Source organism: Pistacia vera, unplaced genomic scaffold, assembly GCF_008641045.1.
Source record: "Pistacia vera cultivar Batoury unplaced genomic scaffold, PisVer_v2 Contig158, whole genome shotgun sequence".
Classification (NCBI taxonomy): domain Eukaryota; kingdom Viridiplantae; phylum Streptophyta; class Magnoliopsida; order Sapindales; family Anacardiaceae; genus Pistacia; species Pistacia vera.
The window spans coordinates 932,735-949,477 of record NW_022195663.1 but is presented as its reverse complement, the minus strand read 5'-3'; the positions used below and the strand labels follow the sequence as shown (position 1 = coordinate 949,477).

General features: G+C 33.5%; 2 protein-coding genes across 3 annotated transcripts; one reads left to right on the top strand and one right to left on the bottom strand.

The window, feature by feature from the left end:
* Nucleotides 1-1,027: 1,027 nt before the first annotated feature.
* LOC116124989 lies at nt 1,028-2,472 on the top strand. Its single transcript, XM_031410730.1, has 2 exons — nt 1,028-2,166; nt 2,273-2,472. Exon 1 carries the CDS (start codon nt 1,113-1,115, stop codon nt 1,857-1,859), a length of 747 nt encoding a protein of 248 aa, XP_031266590.1. The 5' UTR covers nt 1,028-1,112; the 3' UTR covers nt 1,860-2,166; nt 2,273-2,472.
* A 1,207-nt stretch (nt 2,473-3,679) lies between these two features.
* LOC116124927 (protein RICE SALT SENSITIVE 3-like) lies at nt 3,680-6,406 on the bottom strand. 2 transcript variants are annotated; one of them, XM_031410682.1, is made up of 7 exons: nt 5,873-6,406; nt 5,722-5,772; nt 5,345-5,473; nt 5,069-5,174; nt 4,908-4,949; nt 4,737-4,793; nt 3,680-4,620 (listed from the first exon to the last, which is right to left on the bottom strand). In XM_031410682.1, the coding sequence occupies exons 1-7, from the start codon at nt 6,001-6,003 to the stop codon at nt 3,904-3,906; spliced, it is 1,233 nt and encodes a 410-aa protein (XP_031266542.1). In that variant the 5' UTR covers nt 6,004-6,406; the 3' UTR covers nt 3,680-3,903. The 2 variants fall into 2 exon arrangements, with proteins under 2 accessions (XP_031266542.1, XP_031266543.1); XM_031410683.1 differs by lacking the exons at nt 5,722-5,772; nt 5,873-6,406 and having other exon boundaries at nt 5,334-5,442.
* Between the last annotated feature and the right edge of the window lie 10,337 nt (nt 6,407-16,743).

Sequence of the window (16,743 nt, the reverse complement as noted above, 5' to 3'; positions counted from 1 at the left end):
ATAATTAGAGTATCAACAAAGGAAAAGGTTTAACAAATGAGTTGCTTGTGGGGACAAAAGGCAGTCTGAGTGGCGTGGTCCCTGAGGCATTACACGTTGAAATGGGCCCAGCGCTCTCTCCTCAGAAGCCCATTTAGGAGACAAACCAGGTTTCCAATGCCTGCTTTGTCCTCAATTCTAGGAGCCATCCAAGTGTTTGATAAAATTATTTTACTCAATGCCATTTTGATTACCTCTTTCCATTAGTCCCTACAGAGCCTTTGCTTTCCAGTACAACACTAAGAAAAAGCTTTAGTTGATCCGATCATGGCAATTTGGTCTTCTGAAAATAATCTTAACAAACAACCCCAATTGGTAATATAGTTGATTAATTAGTCTCTCTACTTTATCTATCTTTCTCTCTTACAGATTTGAAGGTATCTTTTGCTTTACTTATCAAAGAGTATATTTGGGAGGATGTGTCGTTCCAAGAAACAAAAGCAAGTGCACAGCCCAATTCATTGAATTAAAAACAACACAAGCACAATACCAAATGCTTCAAGCTTCCTTGAAGTTTCTTCGAACAACGAGACAAAATATAACCCAAATCGGTGATTTAATCGATGTTGATGGTAAAGCAAGAACTTGGAATAACCTATAAATCCAATACAAAGGATTTTACATGATAAAATATATACCATTTACATATACTATCCAAAAAATGAGATATAGATGTTATACCAAAGGTTGCACGAATCTAATAGTTAATGAAAACTGAATAAATAAAAGGGTATTGAGAAGTTTTGCAAATCCCCATGAAGGTGGGTAGGATGGTAGTAATGGAGTAGCTAAATCATTTAACACATACTGGTTTGGAATGAGGCAATTACAACACCAACAAACAATAGCATGTGCTAATTTAAGGTTGAGTTGGCAAGTATATGGCTACATGATTTATACCACTACCAAGAAAGCTTATCAAAAATCAGTCGACAACAGGGCAGGGCAGGGCCCTCAAAACCATACTTTGTCTATATCATCATCCACTACCAATTCTTCTTGTATATATCATCAACACACAATTAGCCTCACTACACTCTCTCCACCAAGGAACAACGCACCCTTTAATAATAATGGAGAACCGCCGCCAAAAGTCGAGCTCCGGGGAGCTGTTCTCCTTCCCTAGTACCCGAAATCAAGACCAAGATTCTGACTTTGAATTTGGTTGCTTTACTCCTGACTCTCCCTCGCAAGACCCTTCAAGAAACTCACCTGCTGATCATCTTTTCTTCAACGGCCGCCTCTTGCCTCACTCTTTCCCATGCGATCAACGACCGTCTACTGACAACATTAATGCTGGTATATCTCGTGCGACAAGTCGAACGAGCAGTGTTAGTAGCAAGGATTCGCTCAGGTCGTCGAGAAGTAATAGTACTAACAGCAGGAGCAGTAGCTGCAGCAGCGCGAGAACGAGCTCGAGTGACAATTCGGAGAGGAGATTCTTGTATTACAATAACAAAAACACTGCATGCAAAGCGACGAAAGCGAGTAGAATCGTCACCGCTCAGCTGTATGGATCTTCGCAGAGGTGGCAACATCTGACGCCGGTGCCTGCTGCAGTGCTGAAACGCGAGACTTCGCAGAGGAGAAATGCCGGCGGAGCTGTGTTGAAAGATGGGTTGAGATCACCATCTTCATCATCATTAAATAGATCAGCTTCGCAAGGTACAGAAAGGAGGAGGAGTAGCCGTGACAGGGCGGCGGCGCAAGGGCTCTGCAAGAGATTTTTCATGTCGTTTTTGTTTGCTTGCAGAGAGTGCCATGCCATGGAACCATCCACGAAAGATGACATTTTGCAAGCAAGACATATAAAATTATAGTTTGGTATCTTGTTTTGGCATGTATTTTTGAGTAATTGTATATTTTTTCATCGAAAATATATAGTCATTTTCTGGAGTGAAGCTCATCTCTCTTACCTGAATGTCTACTAAATTTTTGTAGAATTACAAGATGGAGTAATGGTTTGAAAATGCTTTATTTTTGTACTTGGAAAGCTTTGTGATAGTATAATCGTTGAAGAGCTTGAGAAATGTACTTTGGCTGCAACAGAATTATGGATTTTCTGTTTTTCTTCTGCAAAAAGCCTGTACAATCATTTGGATCTATGTCCTTCCATTACTTATTCAAGTAATTAAGCATCAAGTTTGGCAACTCTATATACAGTAGTTATGATTAAGTTTAATTTTATTTAGTTAAAGTCTAATGCTTGCGTTTTTTCTTTTTTTGATGGCAGAAGGTGTTTAGGCCAATTTACGCACACCTCAACTAATCTTCTGGGATTTTGGAACTAAGAGTCACCCTACCTGAAACTACTAATCGAGTAAGAGCTCTAGTGACTACCTCTATTAGCACCTGATGAGAGACTCGAGATCGAGATCTCCTGAGTAATACACCCAAAAGACCTTATCGAATCGTTCGACTACCCAAAGGTAGCTGTCCAATGTTTGTGTTATTGATTGATATTCTATTCTAAAATAATATTCATGTCTTAAATCATTAGTGAATGGGTTTAAATTTTTATATCGATGTTTTACAACTTCATTAAAGTTGTGTTTGATACAATGTTGAAGGTGGGTTTGATGCCATCTTAAAAATTATATTTAAAATAATTTATAGTTAACTGAATTTTAATTGTTGGTATGAATTAAATTAGGGAGCTATAATTTAAGATTGACATGGTCAGTTTCTCAATAATTAGTGTCAATAATTTGAGGTAGATGATTGAGGTTGAAGCCAAAAAAGGCTCACTAGACCCACAGTTGAGCCATCAAACAAGCTTGGGGCCCAAATGTTGGGATAACATAAATACAAGTAAATGACCCAAATTTATAATTGGACCCGTCCTTTTCTACCATCAATTCAATTCAATTATTATTCTTGTTTGAACTGCAATCTTAAATTTAAGGTACCAAACAAAAGATTCATGAAGCCTGATGTTTTTTGTTTGTCTCTCAGCTACTTCCAGAAGCTTAAAACATGAAGATCCATTAAATTTGAATTAGTTCCTGGCCTTGCTCTAGTAACCATTGAGTTAATTTAATATTTATGTGATGTTCATGTGTCAATTTGTGATAATATTGATACAATACCAGTTTGCACACACACCTCAACTAATCCTTCAGAGTTCTGGAATTATCAACCAGATAACAGTCCCAATGGCCACCCCTATTAGTTACTAAAATGACCTCTTTTTACTCTTTTATCATCAGGTTATCCAGTGATGGTTAACTTCATCTAAGTTTATCTGCCTTCCGAGCTGCAGCACCACAGTTGCAATCTTGATTGATGTTCCACTTATGATTAAGTCATTGCAAACTATTGGATTGACATAATTGATGATATTATACTCAATTTTGTTATTGATATCATTGAGTTATCTCTTATAGGCATTAGGCAAATTGGGGGTTGAAAAATAAGTATCAAATGGTTGAACCCAAAGAAAAAGAAGCCTTGTTCCACTCTCCAGTACCGTTGAAACCGCCATAACTAGGATTTGATTGATGGGTGAAAGGAACTTATTCAACCTTTTAAGTTTGAAATTTGAATTAGGCCTAGCCTCAACCTAACATGCCAACATATAACGAACACACTGGAAGAACAAATTCTAAATTGTACCAGTATCCCAGAAAATTTGGTAACATGAAAAAAAAGAAAAAGGAAAATTTTATGGTAAAACTTATGTTAGGATAAACTACAACAAATGATTAGAAAATTTGTGAAAAGTACAAAAGAAACACAACATGGAAAAGGGCACTAAATTAAAACAAGCACAATAATTTAAGCAACAAAGAACCACCAAAAGCTTGCCTACCTACAATACAAATTCTCACCCATTTCTCCCCTCTAATACTGACTTTTCTAACTTCATTCCAAGAAGGTCTCCATAACATCATTGTACATCCCCGCCTCCGGATTCCTATATTCCATCGGTTGTTGTTGATGGTGATCGACTGATGTTGAGGAAGATGATGAAGCCATCCTTGCAGGCAAAGTAAAGCTCCTCTTAAACTTGTTGTCCATCTTCCTTGCATTCTCTGGATGACTGTCCAAGCTTAAGAACTCGTTTGGGTTTGCGCTGCCATCTGAATTCGGATTCAAATCTTTTCCCTCGAGAATGAGGTGATGATGACCTTGGTCTGGTTTGTTTCCAAAGCTTTCAGGGTTAAACAAGAGCTTGGCATCATCAGGCCTTGCAGTAAGAGCGTTGAAGAAAGACAACCCATTAGGCCACTTAATGTCGTTTTCATGTTCTCCCATCATGTCTTCCATTCGTGTTTCAGATGAATGAGGGAGGATAAACATGTGAGTCTCATCTTTGGTTTGTGGGAATCCAAGTCTAGCAGGATTCTGAAAATTGGGTGATGCTAGCATCGAAGTGGAAGACGGAATTGGCCTCTGACCCCAGTTGAAGAGGGGAGGAGGAGGCCGAGTTGGAATGGCAGATTGCTTCAAGGGAATCGAGGACGACGAAGAATTGTTTCTAGTCGACGAAAACAGCTGGGATAGATAGAAACCAGACTGATAGCCTAGAGACTCAAATGTATGCCTCATTCTTAGCACAAAATGCAGGTCTTCAGGTATCTGCATATGGACATTTTATTGCGCTTACGATATTTACATAATTATAGCAGATTTTAAATGAAATTACTCAATAAAAAGTTAAATCATTCAAAACTTAATTAACAAATCCTTCTTACAATCTTGCAGGAACCCAATTGCAGTAGACCGTGGCCAGCTTGAATTACAGCAATGGTCTAAAAAAGGAAAAAAAAATGAAACACCACAATGTCTAAGTACTACAAAAAAGGAAAGAAATTTGCAAACAGCCAAAGACTAACAATAGTAAAATACACTGTTTGAGTGCTGACCTGAATACCCGACTCAAATTGATCAGTCCATTCAGGAGGAAGCTGCAATTAATAACAACAAAAATAAAAGGTTAAGTATCAATAATTAAAAACTAAACATGGTGGCCACCAAATTCATGCTCTAAAAAAGATAAAATATTGATTTGTGGGAAGTTATTTACAGCATCAAAAGAACTCTGCCAGTAGTTGGAAATGTTTGGTTCACATTCTGTTGGCTCTTTGAACACCCATTTATGGCACTTATCCGAAGCAACCTTCCCCATTAACCTGCCCAAACATAAATTAATTCACCAATCAAAAGAAAACAGATGAAGAATCAATTTCTGCTCATTTTTTCACTCTATCCATAACTTTTCTGCAACAACTATACTTTTTATTTGCACATTCAGAGAGAGAAATTGAACCAAAAAAAATAATAGCACCTACCCAGTACCCACCCTTCTCCATAATTATATAATTGAATGGACATTTTGCTGAATGCTTTTCTGACAGGATCTTCACCATCCATCTCTTCCAAACAATCTGCAACTCTTCCTCGGCAAAACCCATCTTCCCACATCAACATCCTTCACAGAATTCCAGAAATCAGTATTTAACTCGTAAATCACAAATTAATACATACCAATCTGCCATTAACAACCATAAACTTGTTTTAATACTCAAAACACGTCTTTAATTAGCATTATTTATGGAATACTACTAAGCTAACTTGGGCTAAATTCTCATTTGACCCATTTCACATCTCTATTCACTACTCAAATGAAACAAAGCAAAAATTCTCGCAAGAAAGTAAGTAAAGAAAAAGAAAACTCACAAGCTGCCGTTATCGTCTCCAACCTTGCAGCCATTCCCACCTCGGACTCGCCTGCAAATTAAGATATAAAACAAACCCAGTTGAGTAAACATCTGAAAACACAAAGAGAAATTGAAATGATAGAAAAAGGAGAAGGTAAAGAGAGAAGTACGGTCGAGGACGAATAGTCCAGAAGACAGAATAAGTCCAGTCTGTGTTGAGACATACGCTTCTAAGGGCCTCATGAAGGGCCATCATCCCAACTGCTTCTTTGCTCCTATCTCCTGCTCCTGAGCCCACCATCTCTCTCTTTCCAGACCCCTCTATCTCTCTCAAAATATATATATTTATCAACAATTTTTCTTAGTCTTTATAAATTTTCTTTTCAAAACACTGCTCTTCTTGTATGTAAATGTAAGCAAGCAAGTGTAACTCCAACTCCAAGCTGAATTGCTTCTCTCTCTCTCTCTCTCCTTTATTGCAATACAGTACAAAATGCTTTTTAAGTGATTACTATTCTTTTCTGGGTTTAATTATATCACAAAGTAACAAGCTTTAGTAATCTTGACAACAGCCAGGTAAAAAGAAGACACAGAGAATGAGAAAAAAGAGATGAGTTTGGCAAGTGTTGTTTTAACCATGCAAAAAAATATATATATATTTTAAATTAAAAACCCAAGTGGGGACAACCTACCTTTTCTCTCTTTTTATCTTCTTCTTCTTCTTTCTCTCTTTGTTTCTCTCTAGAACACTACAGTACACAACAGTAAGAAAGAGGGAGACAGATGATTAGCTGGGAAGGAAAAAGAAAATGGTTGTGGTCCTTTGATAAAAGCGAAAAAATTACATTTTAATCCTTCGCCTATGGTGGGAATTTTAACTTAGACTGGTTAAGTATAGTTTGGTTTGGTTTGGTTTCATCTTCATTGACCTGGTTATGTTCTTGTACTGTAAAATCTTTTCCTTTTTTTTTTTTTTTTTTTTTTTTTTTGATGAAATATTCCAGCACATGATCTCCCATTCCAACCACTTTCTTTAATTTTTTAAAGGATAAATCTCTACCTTAGGGAATTGTTATGCTAGGTGTTGAATTCTAAATCTCAATATCTTAGTAACACGTAACATTATACTATATAATATTACAAGTAAGTTTCTAGTCTTACCGCTTAACTTTATAATACCATGCTTAAATAATAAATATCACTACCATTATATGAGTGAAGTATTATTATTCATACCATCTTCAATGAGTCAAATGTCAATCTAATTTTTTTTTTTTCTCTTTCTCAGTCTTTAAATAATTGTGATAGATAGATATTAAATGTAATAATTACTTAGCACACGTGTATTAGATACAATGTCAGCATACCATTTTTTTTATTTTTTTTAAGCGGGGGTGGTGTCCCAATAGTTTACGTCCACCTCAACTAATCTCCCGAGATCCTAAAATTACTGATCGATTAACAGCTCTAATGGCACCTTATTAGTAACTGAGGAGAAACATTTTGAGTAATACACTCAAAAGTCTCTATCAAATCACTGATCACTCAGGGTTGGTTTCATCAACATATCATTGTGGTACCATAGATTTTCTTTACGACTTAACGCTATTTTGTGGAGAATTGTTAACATAACATGTTGGGAATTCTGAATAATGTATAACATCGTTTTTCATTTAAGCATATATCCAAATATTCCACTATTTTTTTTTTTTTTCCGGTTGGGTAAGGGAGAAGGTAATTTAATTGCATAAGCATAATCCCTGTTTGGAAAGTCCATGCTTGTATCCTTGAACAATTTTTATGTCATTAATCTCAAAATGCTTTAACATTGCATCAAAATGGTGGAGGTGAAAGCAATGTTTTTAACCACAATGGGAGCAATAATGTAGTTAAAAATAGTGCTTAATGAAAGAGCAACAAGAGAAAGTAAACCATCCAAAAAGCTACTTAAAACTGTATCAATATAAAGGCCCCTTGATAAAACCATTACTTCTACAAGAGGTAACCTAGAAGCATATAAAGCTTTCAAATCTAACTTCTAATTTATTCACTTATATACCCAATACAAACAATAAACTATGAACTCAAGAAAAATATTCTTATACATTATATTGCAATACAACTGGTCTATAAGGAAGTAAGCATATTTCATCCATACTGATATATCATACTCTAATTATATCTCTATACATCTTGTTACAATACAATTGATCAATGAAAAAACAGATGTGGCATTTTTTTTATTTTTTTTTTTAATGATCGAGGTGTTCAGACCAGTTTGTATGCACTTATATTAGTCTCCAGAACCCATTGAATACCCTACAAACTTAATATTCCAAAGTACGTCACAAATGTGATGGGCGATCCCAATATTCGAACTCAAGAAGTGAATAAAACGAGCTAACTTTTTTTACCGCTAGGCCAATCCCTTAGGGTTTAGATGTGGCATATTCTCATTAGTTACCCATATTACAACATGATGCATAAAAAACTTTATACTAAAAAAATGTTGATAATATTATTGGTCACGTATATATATATTACACTTTTAACTAAAGTTATGGTGAATAAAAAAAATGTTTGGGTTATAATATTCTTTTTGGGGGAAACATTTCATCAAGTCATTAGTGTGTTCTTAAAAGGTGTTTAGAAAGAGGATTTTGTAAACAATTCGTAAACTTTTAGATTTCTTTGCTACATTATTCAATAAAAGAGGCTGAGTGTTAGCTTTTTGAAGCACAATCTTTGGTTGCAAGAGTAGCACATTTAGCAACACTTTTAATGACATTTACTTTACATTTATGACCACAAAAATAATTTATGTATCATTATCTTCACATTAAAAAGGTCCAAATAATATTAAAATACATACTTCAATTATTTTGGGAGCTATTCATGATAAAACTCATCTAACATTTATAGAATATGAATGTTAGCAATAATCTGTTAATTTTCTAAATACTATTTAAATATCTCTTTATGGTTTAAAATACCCTTATATTTATATATATGTAATAAAAGAGTGGTCTTCATGAATGTTTTAAGATTATTTGGATATATATTTTATATAAAAATAAATAATAAATAATTTTTATTATCTCAGAATTCAATTTTATAAACTTTCTATTACAACCGTGTGTAGTAGTTCATAATTTTTCAATTCATAATTCTATAGATAAAATCTATTATAAGTTGACCAATAACAAACTATCATTTTGAGATTATGACCGAAATTTTATGAGATTGGTTGTTAGCCGATCGTTACTGTAAGGTAATTTATAATTACTGTTTACCGCTAAAGACAACGGTTAATTGGTAAAGTGGATTAAGAAGCAAAGACATGTGATGTAAAATGATTTTGTTGGATTAAATTAATTAAAAAAAACAAAGAGAATTGGTGAGGCACGGAATCTTGAATGGTCAAAGTATACTGAAAATTAGATTTGGATTTATTATTTTATTTTCAGTAATATGATTATCATATTCTTGATATGTCAGTTCGTAAGGGCAAATATTTAAGCCTAATCATAATCTTTTTGTACGCTTCTTATTTTAACTCTCTTCTCTGGCCTACCTTCTTCCTTAAGCTAATGCCCAATACCAAAACTGCCCTTCTCTTTCTTATAATTTTACTTTTTCAACTAATTTTCACTAATTTCTGTATAAAATTATGGGAAAATAATGAGAAAAATTCTAATTATAAATATCATTCAAAAAAATTGTAATTATCTCTATTTGAAATCAACTAATATCTAATGTTACTCCTTTCAAGTATATTATAAATACAAATCATGTTGGTAAAATGATTTTATCGAATATTCTTAGTAAGGTAGAATGTTTAAATTTTATCAAAACTTTAATTTTATTATAATTGTAAAGGTGAAGGATCGATGGTTAATTCTTTAATTAGAAATATTATCAAATATATTTTTGACGAAATTGATAGTTTACTAATGAATATAATGTTATACAAATTTAATTAGTTGTCTATTTCGATTATTTCTTTACAAATCTTATACTACCAATATGTATATTTAAAAAAAAAAAAACTCAAATAGCAGGAAGGTGGGTATAATTGTCTTTTCACAAACAGGATAGTGTAGTGAATACCAAAAGATGGAGTGCTCAATTCACTTCCCGAAAAGCAAGCACTCCGTATATTAAAAAAATAAAATGGAAGTAATTATCATCAACAAATTAAACAGTAAACACAGAGAATATATTCATACAATTCAGATTAACGAGGTCACGTGCGCACGTGCTTAGGCAGTGAGTCGGTGCATCGTTTCTCATAAAAATTAAAATAAAAAAAAGCCTTACGCGCACGCACGAATTGCGGGGCACTGCGTCCTCTACCAACGACATCTTCCCCTCTCCTCCCACGCTCCCTCTCCCGCGTCCACTCCAACTCCCAACCACAAGACTCCCTGTCGTTGGAGCGTGAAGGGAAAAGGGCGCGCGTGGAAGAGGAGAAACGGAGGCATCAATCTAAATCTCTTTGGCTCCGCATTGACCGCCCTAGGCTTCGCTCAAACCTGCCGCGACCGTATCTTTGGTGGGGCCACGGTTCTTTGTCACTGAGAATTGCTCTGTGACCTAACCCCATTAAAAATAAAAAATTAGTTTTTAAAAAATGACCTTATGTAATTAATTGTGACCGAATTTGAGAGCATACTATGAATTCAATGAAATTATTTTCTTTGGTTTTACTTTGACCATTTTGTAGTTGTACTAGACCACTAGTAGAGTGTTAGGTCGTTTTTACTGTTTTCGGGTGTGTGTAGTCCATTCTTGTTTGCCAACTTAATTGAGGGCGATTTGATAGGGTCACACGTGTAATTTATGTAGATTTGTATTGTACATGTCTTTGGATTGAGAAAGTTGGCAACTAAATATTATGTTTTGGATTCTTAAGGCGGACAAGGAGATTCTTCATTTTATTGAGGTTTTAGGTTTAAATTTTAAGGCCATTTATTATATTATGATTTATTTAATTTTTTGACTTCATAAGATTTAATGGATTCTAGATTAATTGAGGTTTGCACAAACTGCTCAAACACTCCAGTTATCAAAAAAAAAAAACTCAATATTACGGAAGTGATATCCAAGTTAAAATGTATATATGACACCACAATATTGTTTAAAGTGGTGGAGCTAAGATTTGATTTTATCGAGGATAAGAGTCAAAAGAAAGAAATTAGAACAAAAATGAGAAAAAAATAATTTTTAAATTATAATATGAGTAGTACTACTCTCACAACCTTTTTATACAAACTTTTTTTTCACAAACTTATGTGGCAAAAGATGATTGGGTGATTTAAAATAAACTTTCAATCAATCATCTTTTATTATACGATATATAATATATAAAAACTTTTTTATTGGTATATTCTATTCACACGATAAAAAAGAAAAAAAGAAATGAATTAAAATATAGTTGATGTTACATAAAATAAAATGAAAGTGGTGAATAATGCTTGCATTTTGGCTATATTGATTAAAACAAAAAAAATGTTACTGTCAAAAACCTAGAGTAAAAGGATAACATTGGAATTTTGCCAAAGTCACTGGGGGCATGAGCCACCACTCGGACCTTCATGGCTCTATCCTTGGCTATTACAAATCAATACATGCTTATCACATAATTATTGCATTTAATAATTATCTCTCACGTTTAATGTAGAAAAAAAAAATTATGTTATTTTAACCTCAATATTACGATACACCTTTTAATATAAGTTTAGATTACACAAATATTCGATTTGGAAAAGCGAAATAATAGTGTAAGAGATTCCATAAATTATTAGATTAGGATTAGCTTTTTCTTTGATTAAAAATGTTGTTCATGATTAATTAAAGATTTAAAAGGATGGAGTTGCGATTTGATTTCATATTAAACATGGATTAAAAATACTAATTAAGATTAAAACACAAATGTGGAAAAGGTGAGTCCAAATCATAACAATCACGAAGATAATGTGGAATTTAATGACATACAGCTTTGCTAAACATTAACATAGCTTAATTAGGCGCTGATTATGCTTTACTTTACTATAATATATTAATATTATAACACCCACCATCTTTATATCATAAAGTTGTAATAATATTTTAAGAGCTAATTACATTGTCACTCAAATTTGTCCAAATATTTATTCCTTTCCAATTTTGATAAATTCACGCTAACATCCCTAAGCAAAACATCATACTGATTAATCATACTCTAATTATATCTCTATACATCTTGTTACAATACAATTGATCAATGAAAAAACAGATTGGCATTTTTTATTTTTTTTTGATCGAGGGTGTTCGCAGTTTGTATACTTATTAGTTCTGAACCATTGAAACCCTACAACTTATTTCAAAGTACGTCACAATGTAGTGGGATCCCAATATTCGAACTCAAGAGTAATAAAACGAGCTAACTTTTACCGTAGGCCAATCCCTTAGGGTTTAAGTGTGCATATTCTCTTAGTTACGATATTCAACATGATCGTAAAAACTTTATACTAAAATATATATATTATTATACACTTTTAACTAAGTTATGGTGAATAAAAAAATGTTTGGGTTAATATTCTTTTTGGGGAAACATTGCATCAAGTCATTAGTGTTTCTTAAAAGGTGTTTAGAAAGAGGATTTGTAAACAATTCGTAAACTTTAGATTTCTTTGCTACATTATTCATAAAAGAGGCTGAGTGTTCTTTTTGAAGCACAATCTTTGGTTGCAAGAGTAGCACATTAGCAACACTTTTAATGACATTTACTTTACATTTATGACCACAAAATATGTATTTCTTCACATTAAAAAGGTCAAATAATATTAAAATACATACTTCAATTATTTTGGGAGCTATTCATGATAAACTCATCAACATTATAGAATATGAATGTTAGCAATAATCTGTTAATTTTCTAAATACTTTTTAAATATCTCTTTATGGTTTAAAATACCCTTATATATATATATATATGTATATAAAGGTGGTCTTCATGATGTTTTAAGATTATTTGGATATATATTTATATAAAAATAAAAAAATAATTTTATTATCCAAACAATTTTATAACTTTCTATTACAACCGTGTGTAGTATCATATTTTTCAATTCATAATTCTTAAATAAAATCTATTATAAGTTGACCAATACAACTATCATTTGAGATTATACGAAATTTTATGAGATTGGTTTTAGCCATCGTTATGTAAGGTAATTTATAATTACTGTTTACCGCTAAGACAACGGTTAATTGGTAAAGTGGATATAGAAGCAAAGACATGATGTAAATGATTTGTTGTAAATAATTAAAAAAAACAAAGAGAATTGGTGAGGCACGAATCTTGAATGGTCAAAGATACTGAAAATTAGATTTGGATTTATATTTTTTTTAGTAATATGATTATCATATTCTTTGATGTCAGTTCGGAGCAAATATTTAAGCTAATCATATCTTTTTGTACGCTTCTTATTTTAACCTCTTCTCTGGCCTACCTTCTTCCTTAGCTATGCCCAATACCAAAACTGCCCTTCTCTTTCTTATAATTTTACTTTTTCAACTATTTCACTAATTTCTGTATAAAATTATGGAAAATAATGAAAAAATTCTAATTATAATATCATTCAAAAAAATTGTCAATTCCACATGAGCTCCTCATTCCAACCACTTTTCTTTTAATTTTTTAAAGGATAAATCTCTACCTTAGGGAATTGTTATGCTATGGTGTTGAATTCTAAATCTCAATATCTTTAACTTATATCTTAGTAACACGTAACATTATACTTATATAATATTACAAGTAAGTTTCTAGTCTTACCGTCTTAACTTTATAATAGCCATGCTTAAATAATAAATATCACTACCATTATATGAGTGAAGTATTATATTATTCATACCATTCTTCAATGAGTCAAATGTCATATCTAATTTTTTTTTTTTTTCTCTTTTCTCAGTCTTTAAATTAATTGTGATAGATAGATATTAAATGTAATAATTACTTAGCACACGTGTATTTAGATACAATGTCAGCATACCATTTTTTTTTATTTTTTTTAAGCGGGGTGGTGTCCCAATTAGTTTACGTCCACCTCAACTAATCTCCCGAGATCCTAAAATTACTGATCGATTAACAGCTCTAATGGTCACCTTATTAGTAACTGAGGAGAAACATTTTGAGTAATACACTCAAAAGTCTCTATCAAATCACTCGATCACTCAGGGTTGGTTTCATCAACATATCATTGTGGTACCATAGATTTTCTTTACGACTTAACGCTATTTTGTGGATGAATTGTTAACATAACATGTTAGGGAATTCTGAATAATGTATAACATCGTTTTTCATTTAAGCATATATCCAAATATTCCACTATTTTTTTTTTTTTTCCGGTTGGGTAAGGGAGAAGGTAATTTAATTGCATAAGCATAATCCCTGTTTGGAAAGTCCATGCTTGTATCCTTGAACAATTTTTATGTCATTAATCTCAAAATGCTTTAACATTGCATCAAAATGGTGGAGGTGAAAGCAATGTTTTTAACCACAATGGGAGCAATAATGTAGTTAAAATAGTCCTTAATGAAAGAGCAACAAGAGAAAGTAAACCATCTAAAAAGCTACTTAAAACTATATCAATATAAAGGCCCCTTGATAAAACCATTACTTCTACAAGAGGCAACCTAGAAGCATATAAAGCTTTCAAATCTAACTTCTAATTTATTCACTTATATACCCAATACAAACAATAAACTATGAACTCAAGAAAAATATTCTTATACATTATATTGCANATATATATATATATATTTTTTTTTTATCAAGGTTAATAACATTAATCCCCTTAAGATTTCGAAAATAACAAAAATCTCATTGTCATTATGGTTTTAGACAATGTTCTGAAAACTGGACAGGGCCTTAACCTGTTTAAGGGTCCCGTTCCCAGTTTGATCTGTTTGATTGGTTTGATTGGTTGGATCGGTCGGTTGGACCGTATCCTACAAAATTATTTTTAGTCTCTAAATGTTTGAAATTCATCAAAAACACCCCTAAATAATTATGCATGTGTCTCTAAAGGTTTGAAATCTATCCAAAACACCATTGTTGGTCGAAAAGACTGGTGAGTGATGGTGGCAACGGCGATCGATGGCCAATTGAAGTTTGAAATGATGGGGACTTTTGATGTATAAGTGCCAACGAATCTTATGGTGGTGTCAAGGAGTCCTAACGACACCAAAATTTTTCGAAATCAAGAAGGAAGGGTGACAGTTGCATGAACAATAGGTGGACAGCGATTGACGGCCAATCGAAGTTTGGAATGATGAGGCTTTTGATGTAGAGGTGCCAACATATTTTATGGTGGTGTTAGGGAGGTCTAACAGCGCTGAAATTTGCCAGAATCAAGAAGGAAGGTTGACGGTTGTGTGAACAATAGGTGGACAGCGAGCAACGAAAGGCTGAACAACAGCCACTAAAAATGGATGAGTTTTGTTGTGGAGATGTCGCCAAGTCTTATGGTGGTGTTATCTCCCTCGAACGATGTTGGATTCGACATGATTGACTCGCGATTAGACCACGATTTGGCACTATTCCGACGGTCCAACCATGACTCAATTCGGTTTGATTAAGAATACTGGTTTTCAGGGGAAATCGGACCGGAGATGACACCGATCCCCCGGTCTGGTCCGACTTTCAGAACACTGGTTTTAGGTGTTAAAATAATCGATAAGAGGGTAATTTGGTAATATTTATTGACTCATAACAACTTAAATTTTAAAGGCCTGCTAATAATTCANATATTATCAAGGTTAACAACATTAATCCCCTTGAGATTTCGAAAATAACAAAAATCTCATCGTCATTATGGTTTTAGGCAATGTTCTAAAGACCGGACAGGGCCTTGACCTGTTCAAGGGTCTCGTTTCTGGTTTGATCGGTTTGATTGGTTTGATTGGTTGGATCGGTCGGTTGGACCGTATCCTATAAAAAATTTTTAGTCCCTAAATGTTTGAAATTCATCAAAAACACCCCAAAATAATTATGCATGAGTCTCTAAAGGTTTGAAATCTATCCAAAACACCATTGTTGCTCGAAGAGACTGGTGAGTGGTGGCGGCAGCGGTGATCGATGGCCAATTGAAGTTTGAAATGATGGGGACTTTTGATGTATAGGTGCCAAAGAATCTTATGGTGGTGTCAAAGAGTTCTAACGGTACCAGAATTTTTCGGAATCAAGAAGGAAGGGTGATAGTTGCATGAACAATAGGTAGACAGTGATTGACGGCCAATCGAAGTTTGGAATGATGGAGCTTTTGATGTAGAGGTGCCAACATATTTTATGGTGGTGTCAGGGAGGTCTAACGGCGTTGAAATTTGCCAGAATCAAGAAGAAAGGCTGACGGTTGTGTGAACAATAGGTGGACGGCAAGCAATAAAAGGATGGACAACAGCCACTAAAAATGGATGAGTTTTGCTGTGGAGATGTCGCCGAATCTTATGATGGTGTTATCTCCCTCGAACGATGCTGGATTTGACAGGATTGACTTGCGATTAGATCACGATTTGGCACTATTCCGACGGTCCAACACCGACTCAATTCGGTTTGATTAAGAATACCGGTTTTCAGGAGAAACCAGACCGGAGATGACTCCGATTCCCCGGTCTGGTCCGACTTTCAGAATACTGGTTTTAGGTGTTAAAATAATTGATAAGAGGGTAATTTGGTAATATTTATTGACTCATAACAACTTAAATTTTAAAGGCCTGCTAATAATTCACTAACTATAGATAAAATTTTGTTATTTTAGAAACTTTAGGGAAACTTTTATTATTATATTATACGTCAGGGGCGTCTATGTCTTCAAACCTTTTTTATTATTGTGAATATAAGATAAAAATCTTGAATTAGAGAGAATTTTAGATGATTAAGAAAAAAAATGTCATGAAAAAAATTAAGATAACAGTAGTTAATTTGGTTCATCCTTAATATATAATGTTGAGATGGATATGGGCTTGTTTTTTCCTTTCCATTCCATAAACCAATAAT

Bases quoted from the DNA above. Each gene is read 5' to 3' on its own strand.
- LOC116124989 (XM_031410730.1), top strand. From the start codon at position 1,113: ATGGAGAACCGCCGCCAAAAGTCGAGCTCCGGGGAGCTGTTCTCCTTC.
- LOC116124927 (XM_031410682.1), bottom strand. From the start codon at position 6,003: ATGGTGGGCTCAGGAGCAGGAGATAGGAGCAAAGAAGCAGTTGGGATG. The intron at 5,773-5,872 runs GTACTTCTCTCT...CTTAATTTGCAG, and splicing joins TGGACTATTCGTCCTCGACC to GCGAGTCCGAGGTGGGAATG. The intron at 4,950-5,068 runs GTAAATAACTTC...TATTAATTGCAG, and splicing joins GGCAGAGTTCTTTTGATGCT to CTTCCTCCTGAATGGACTGA.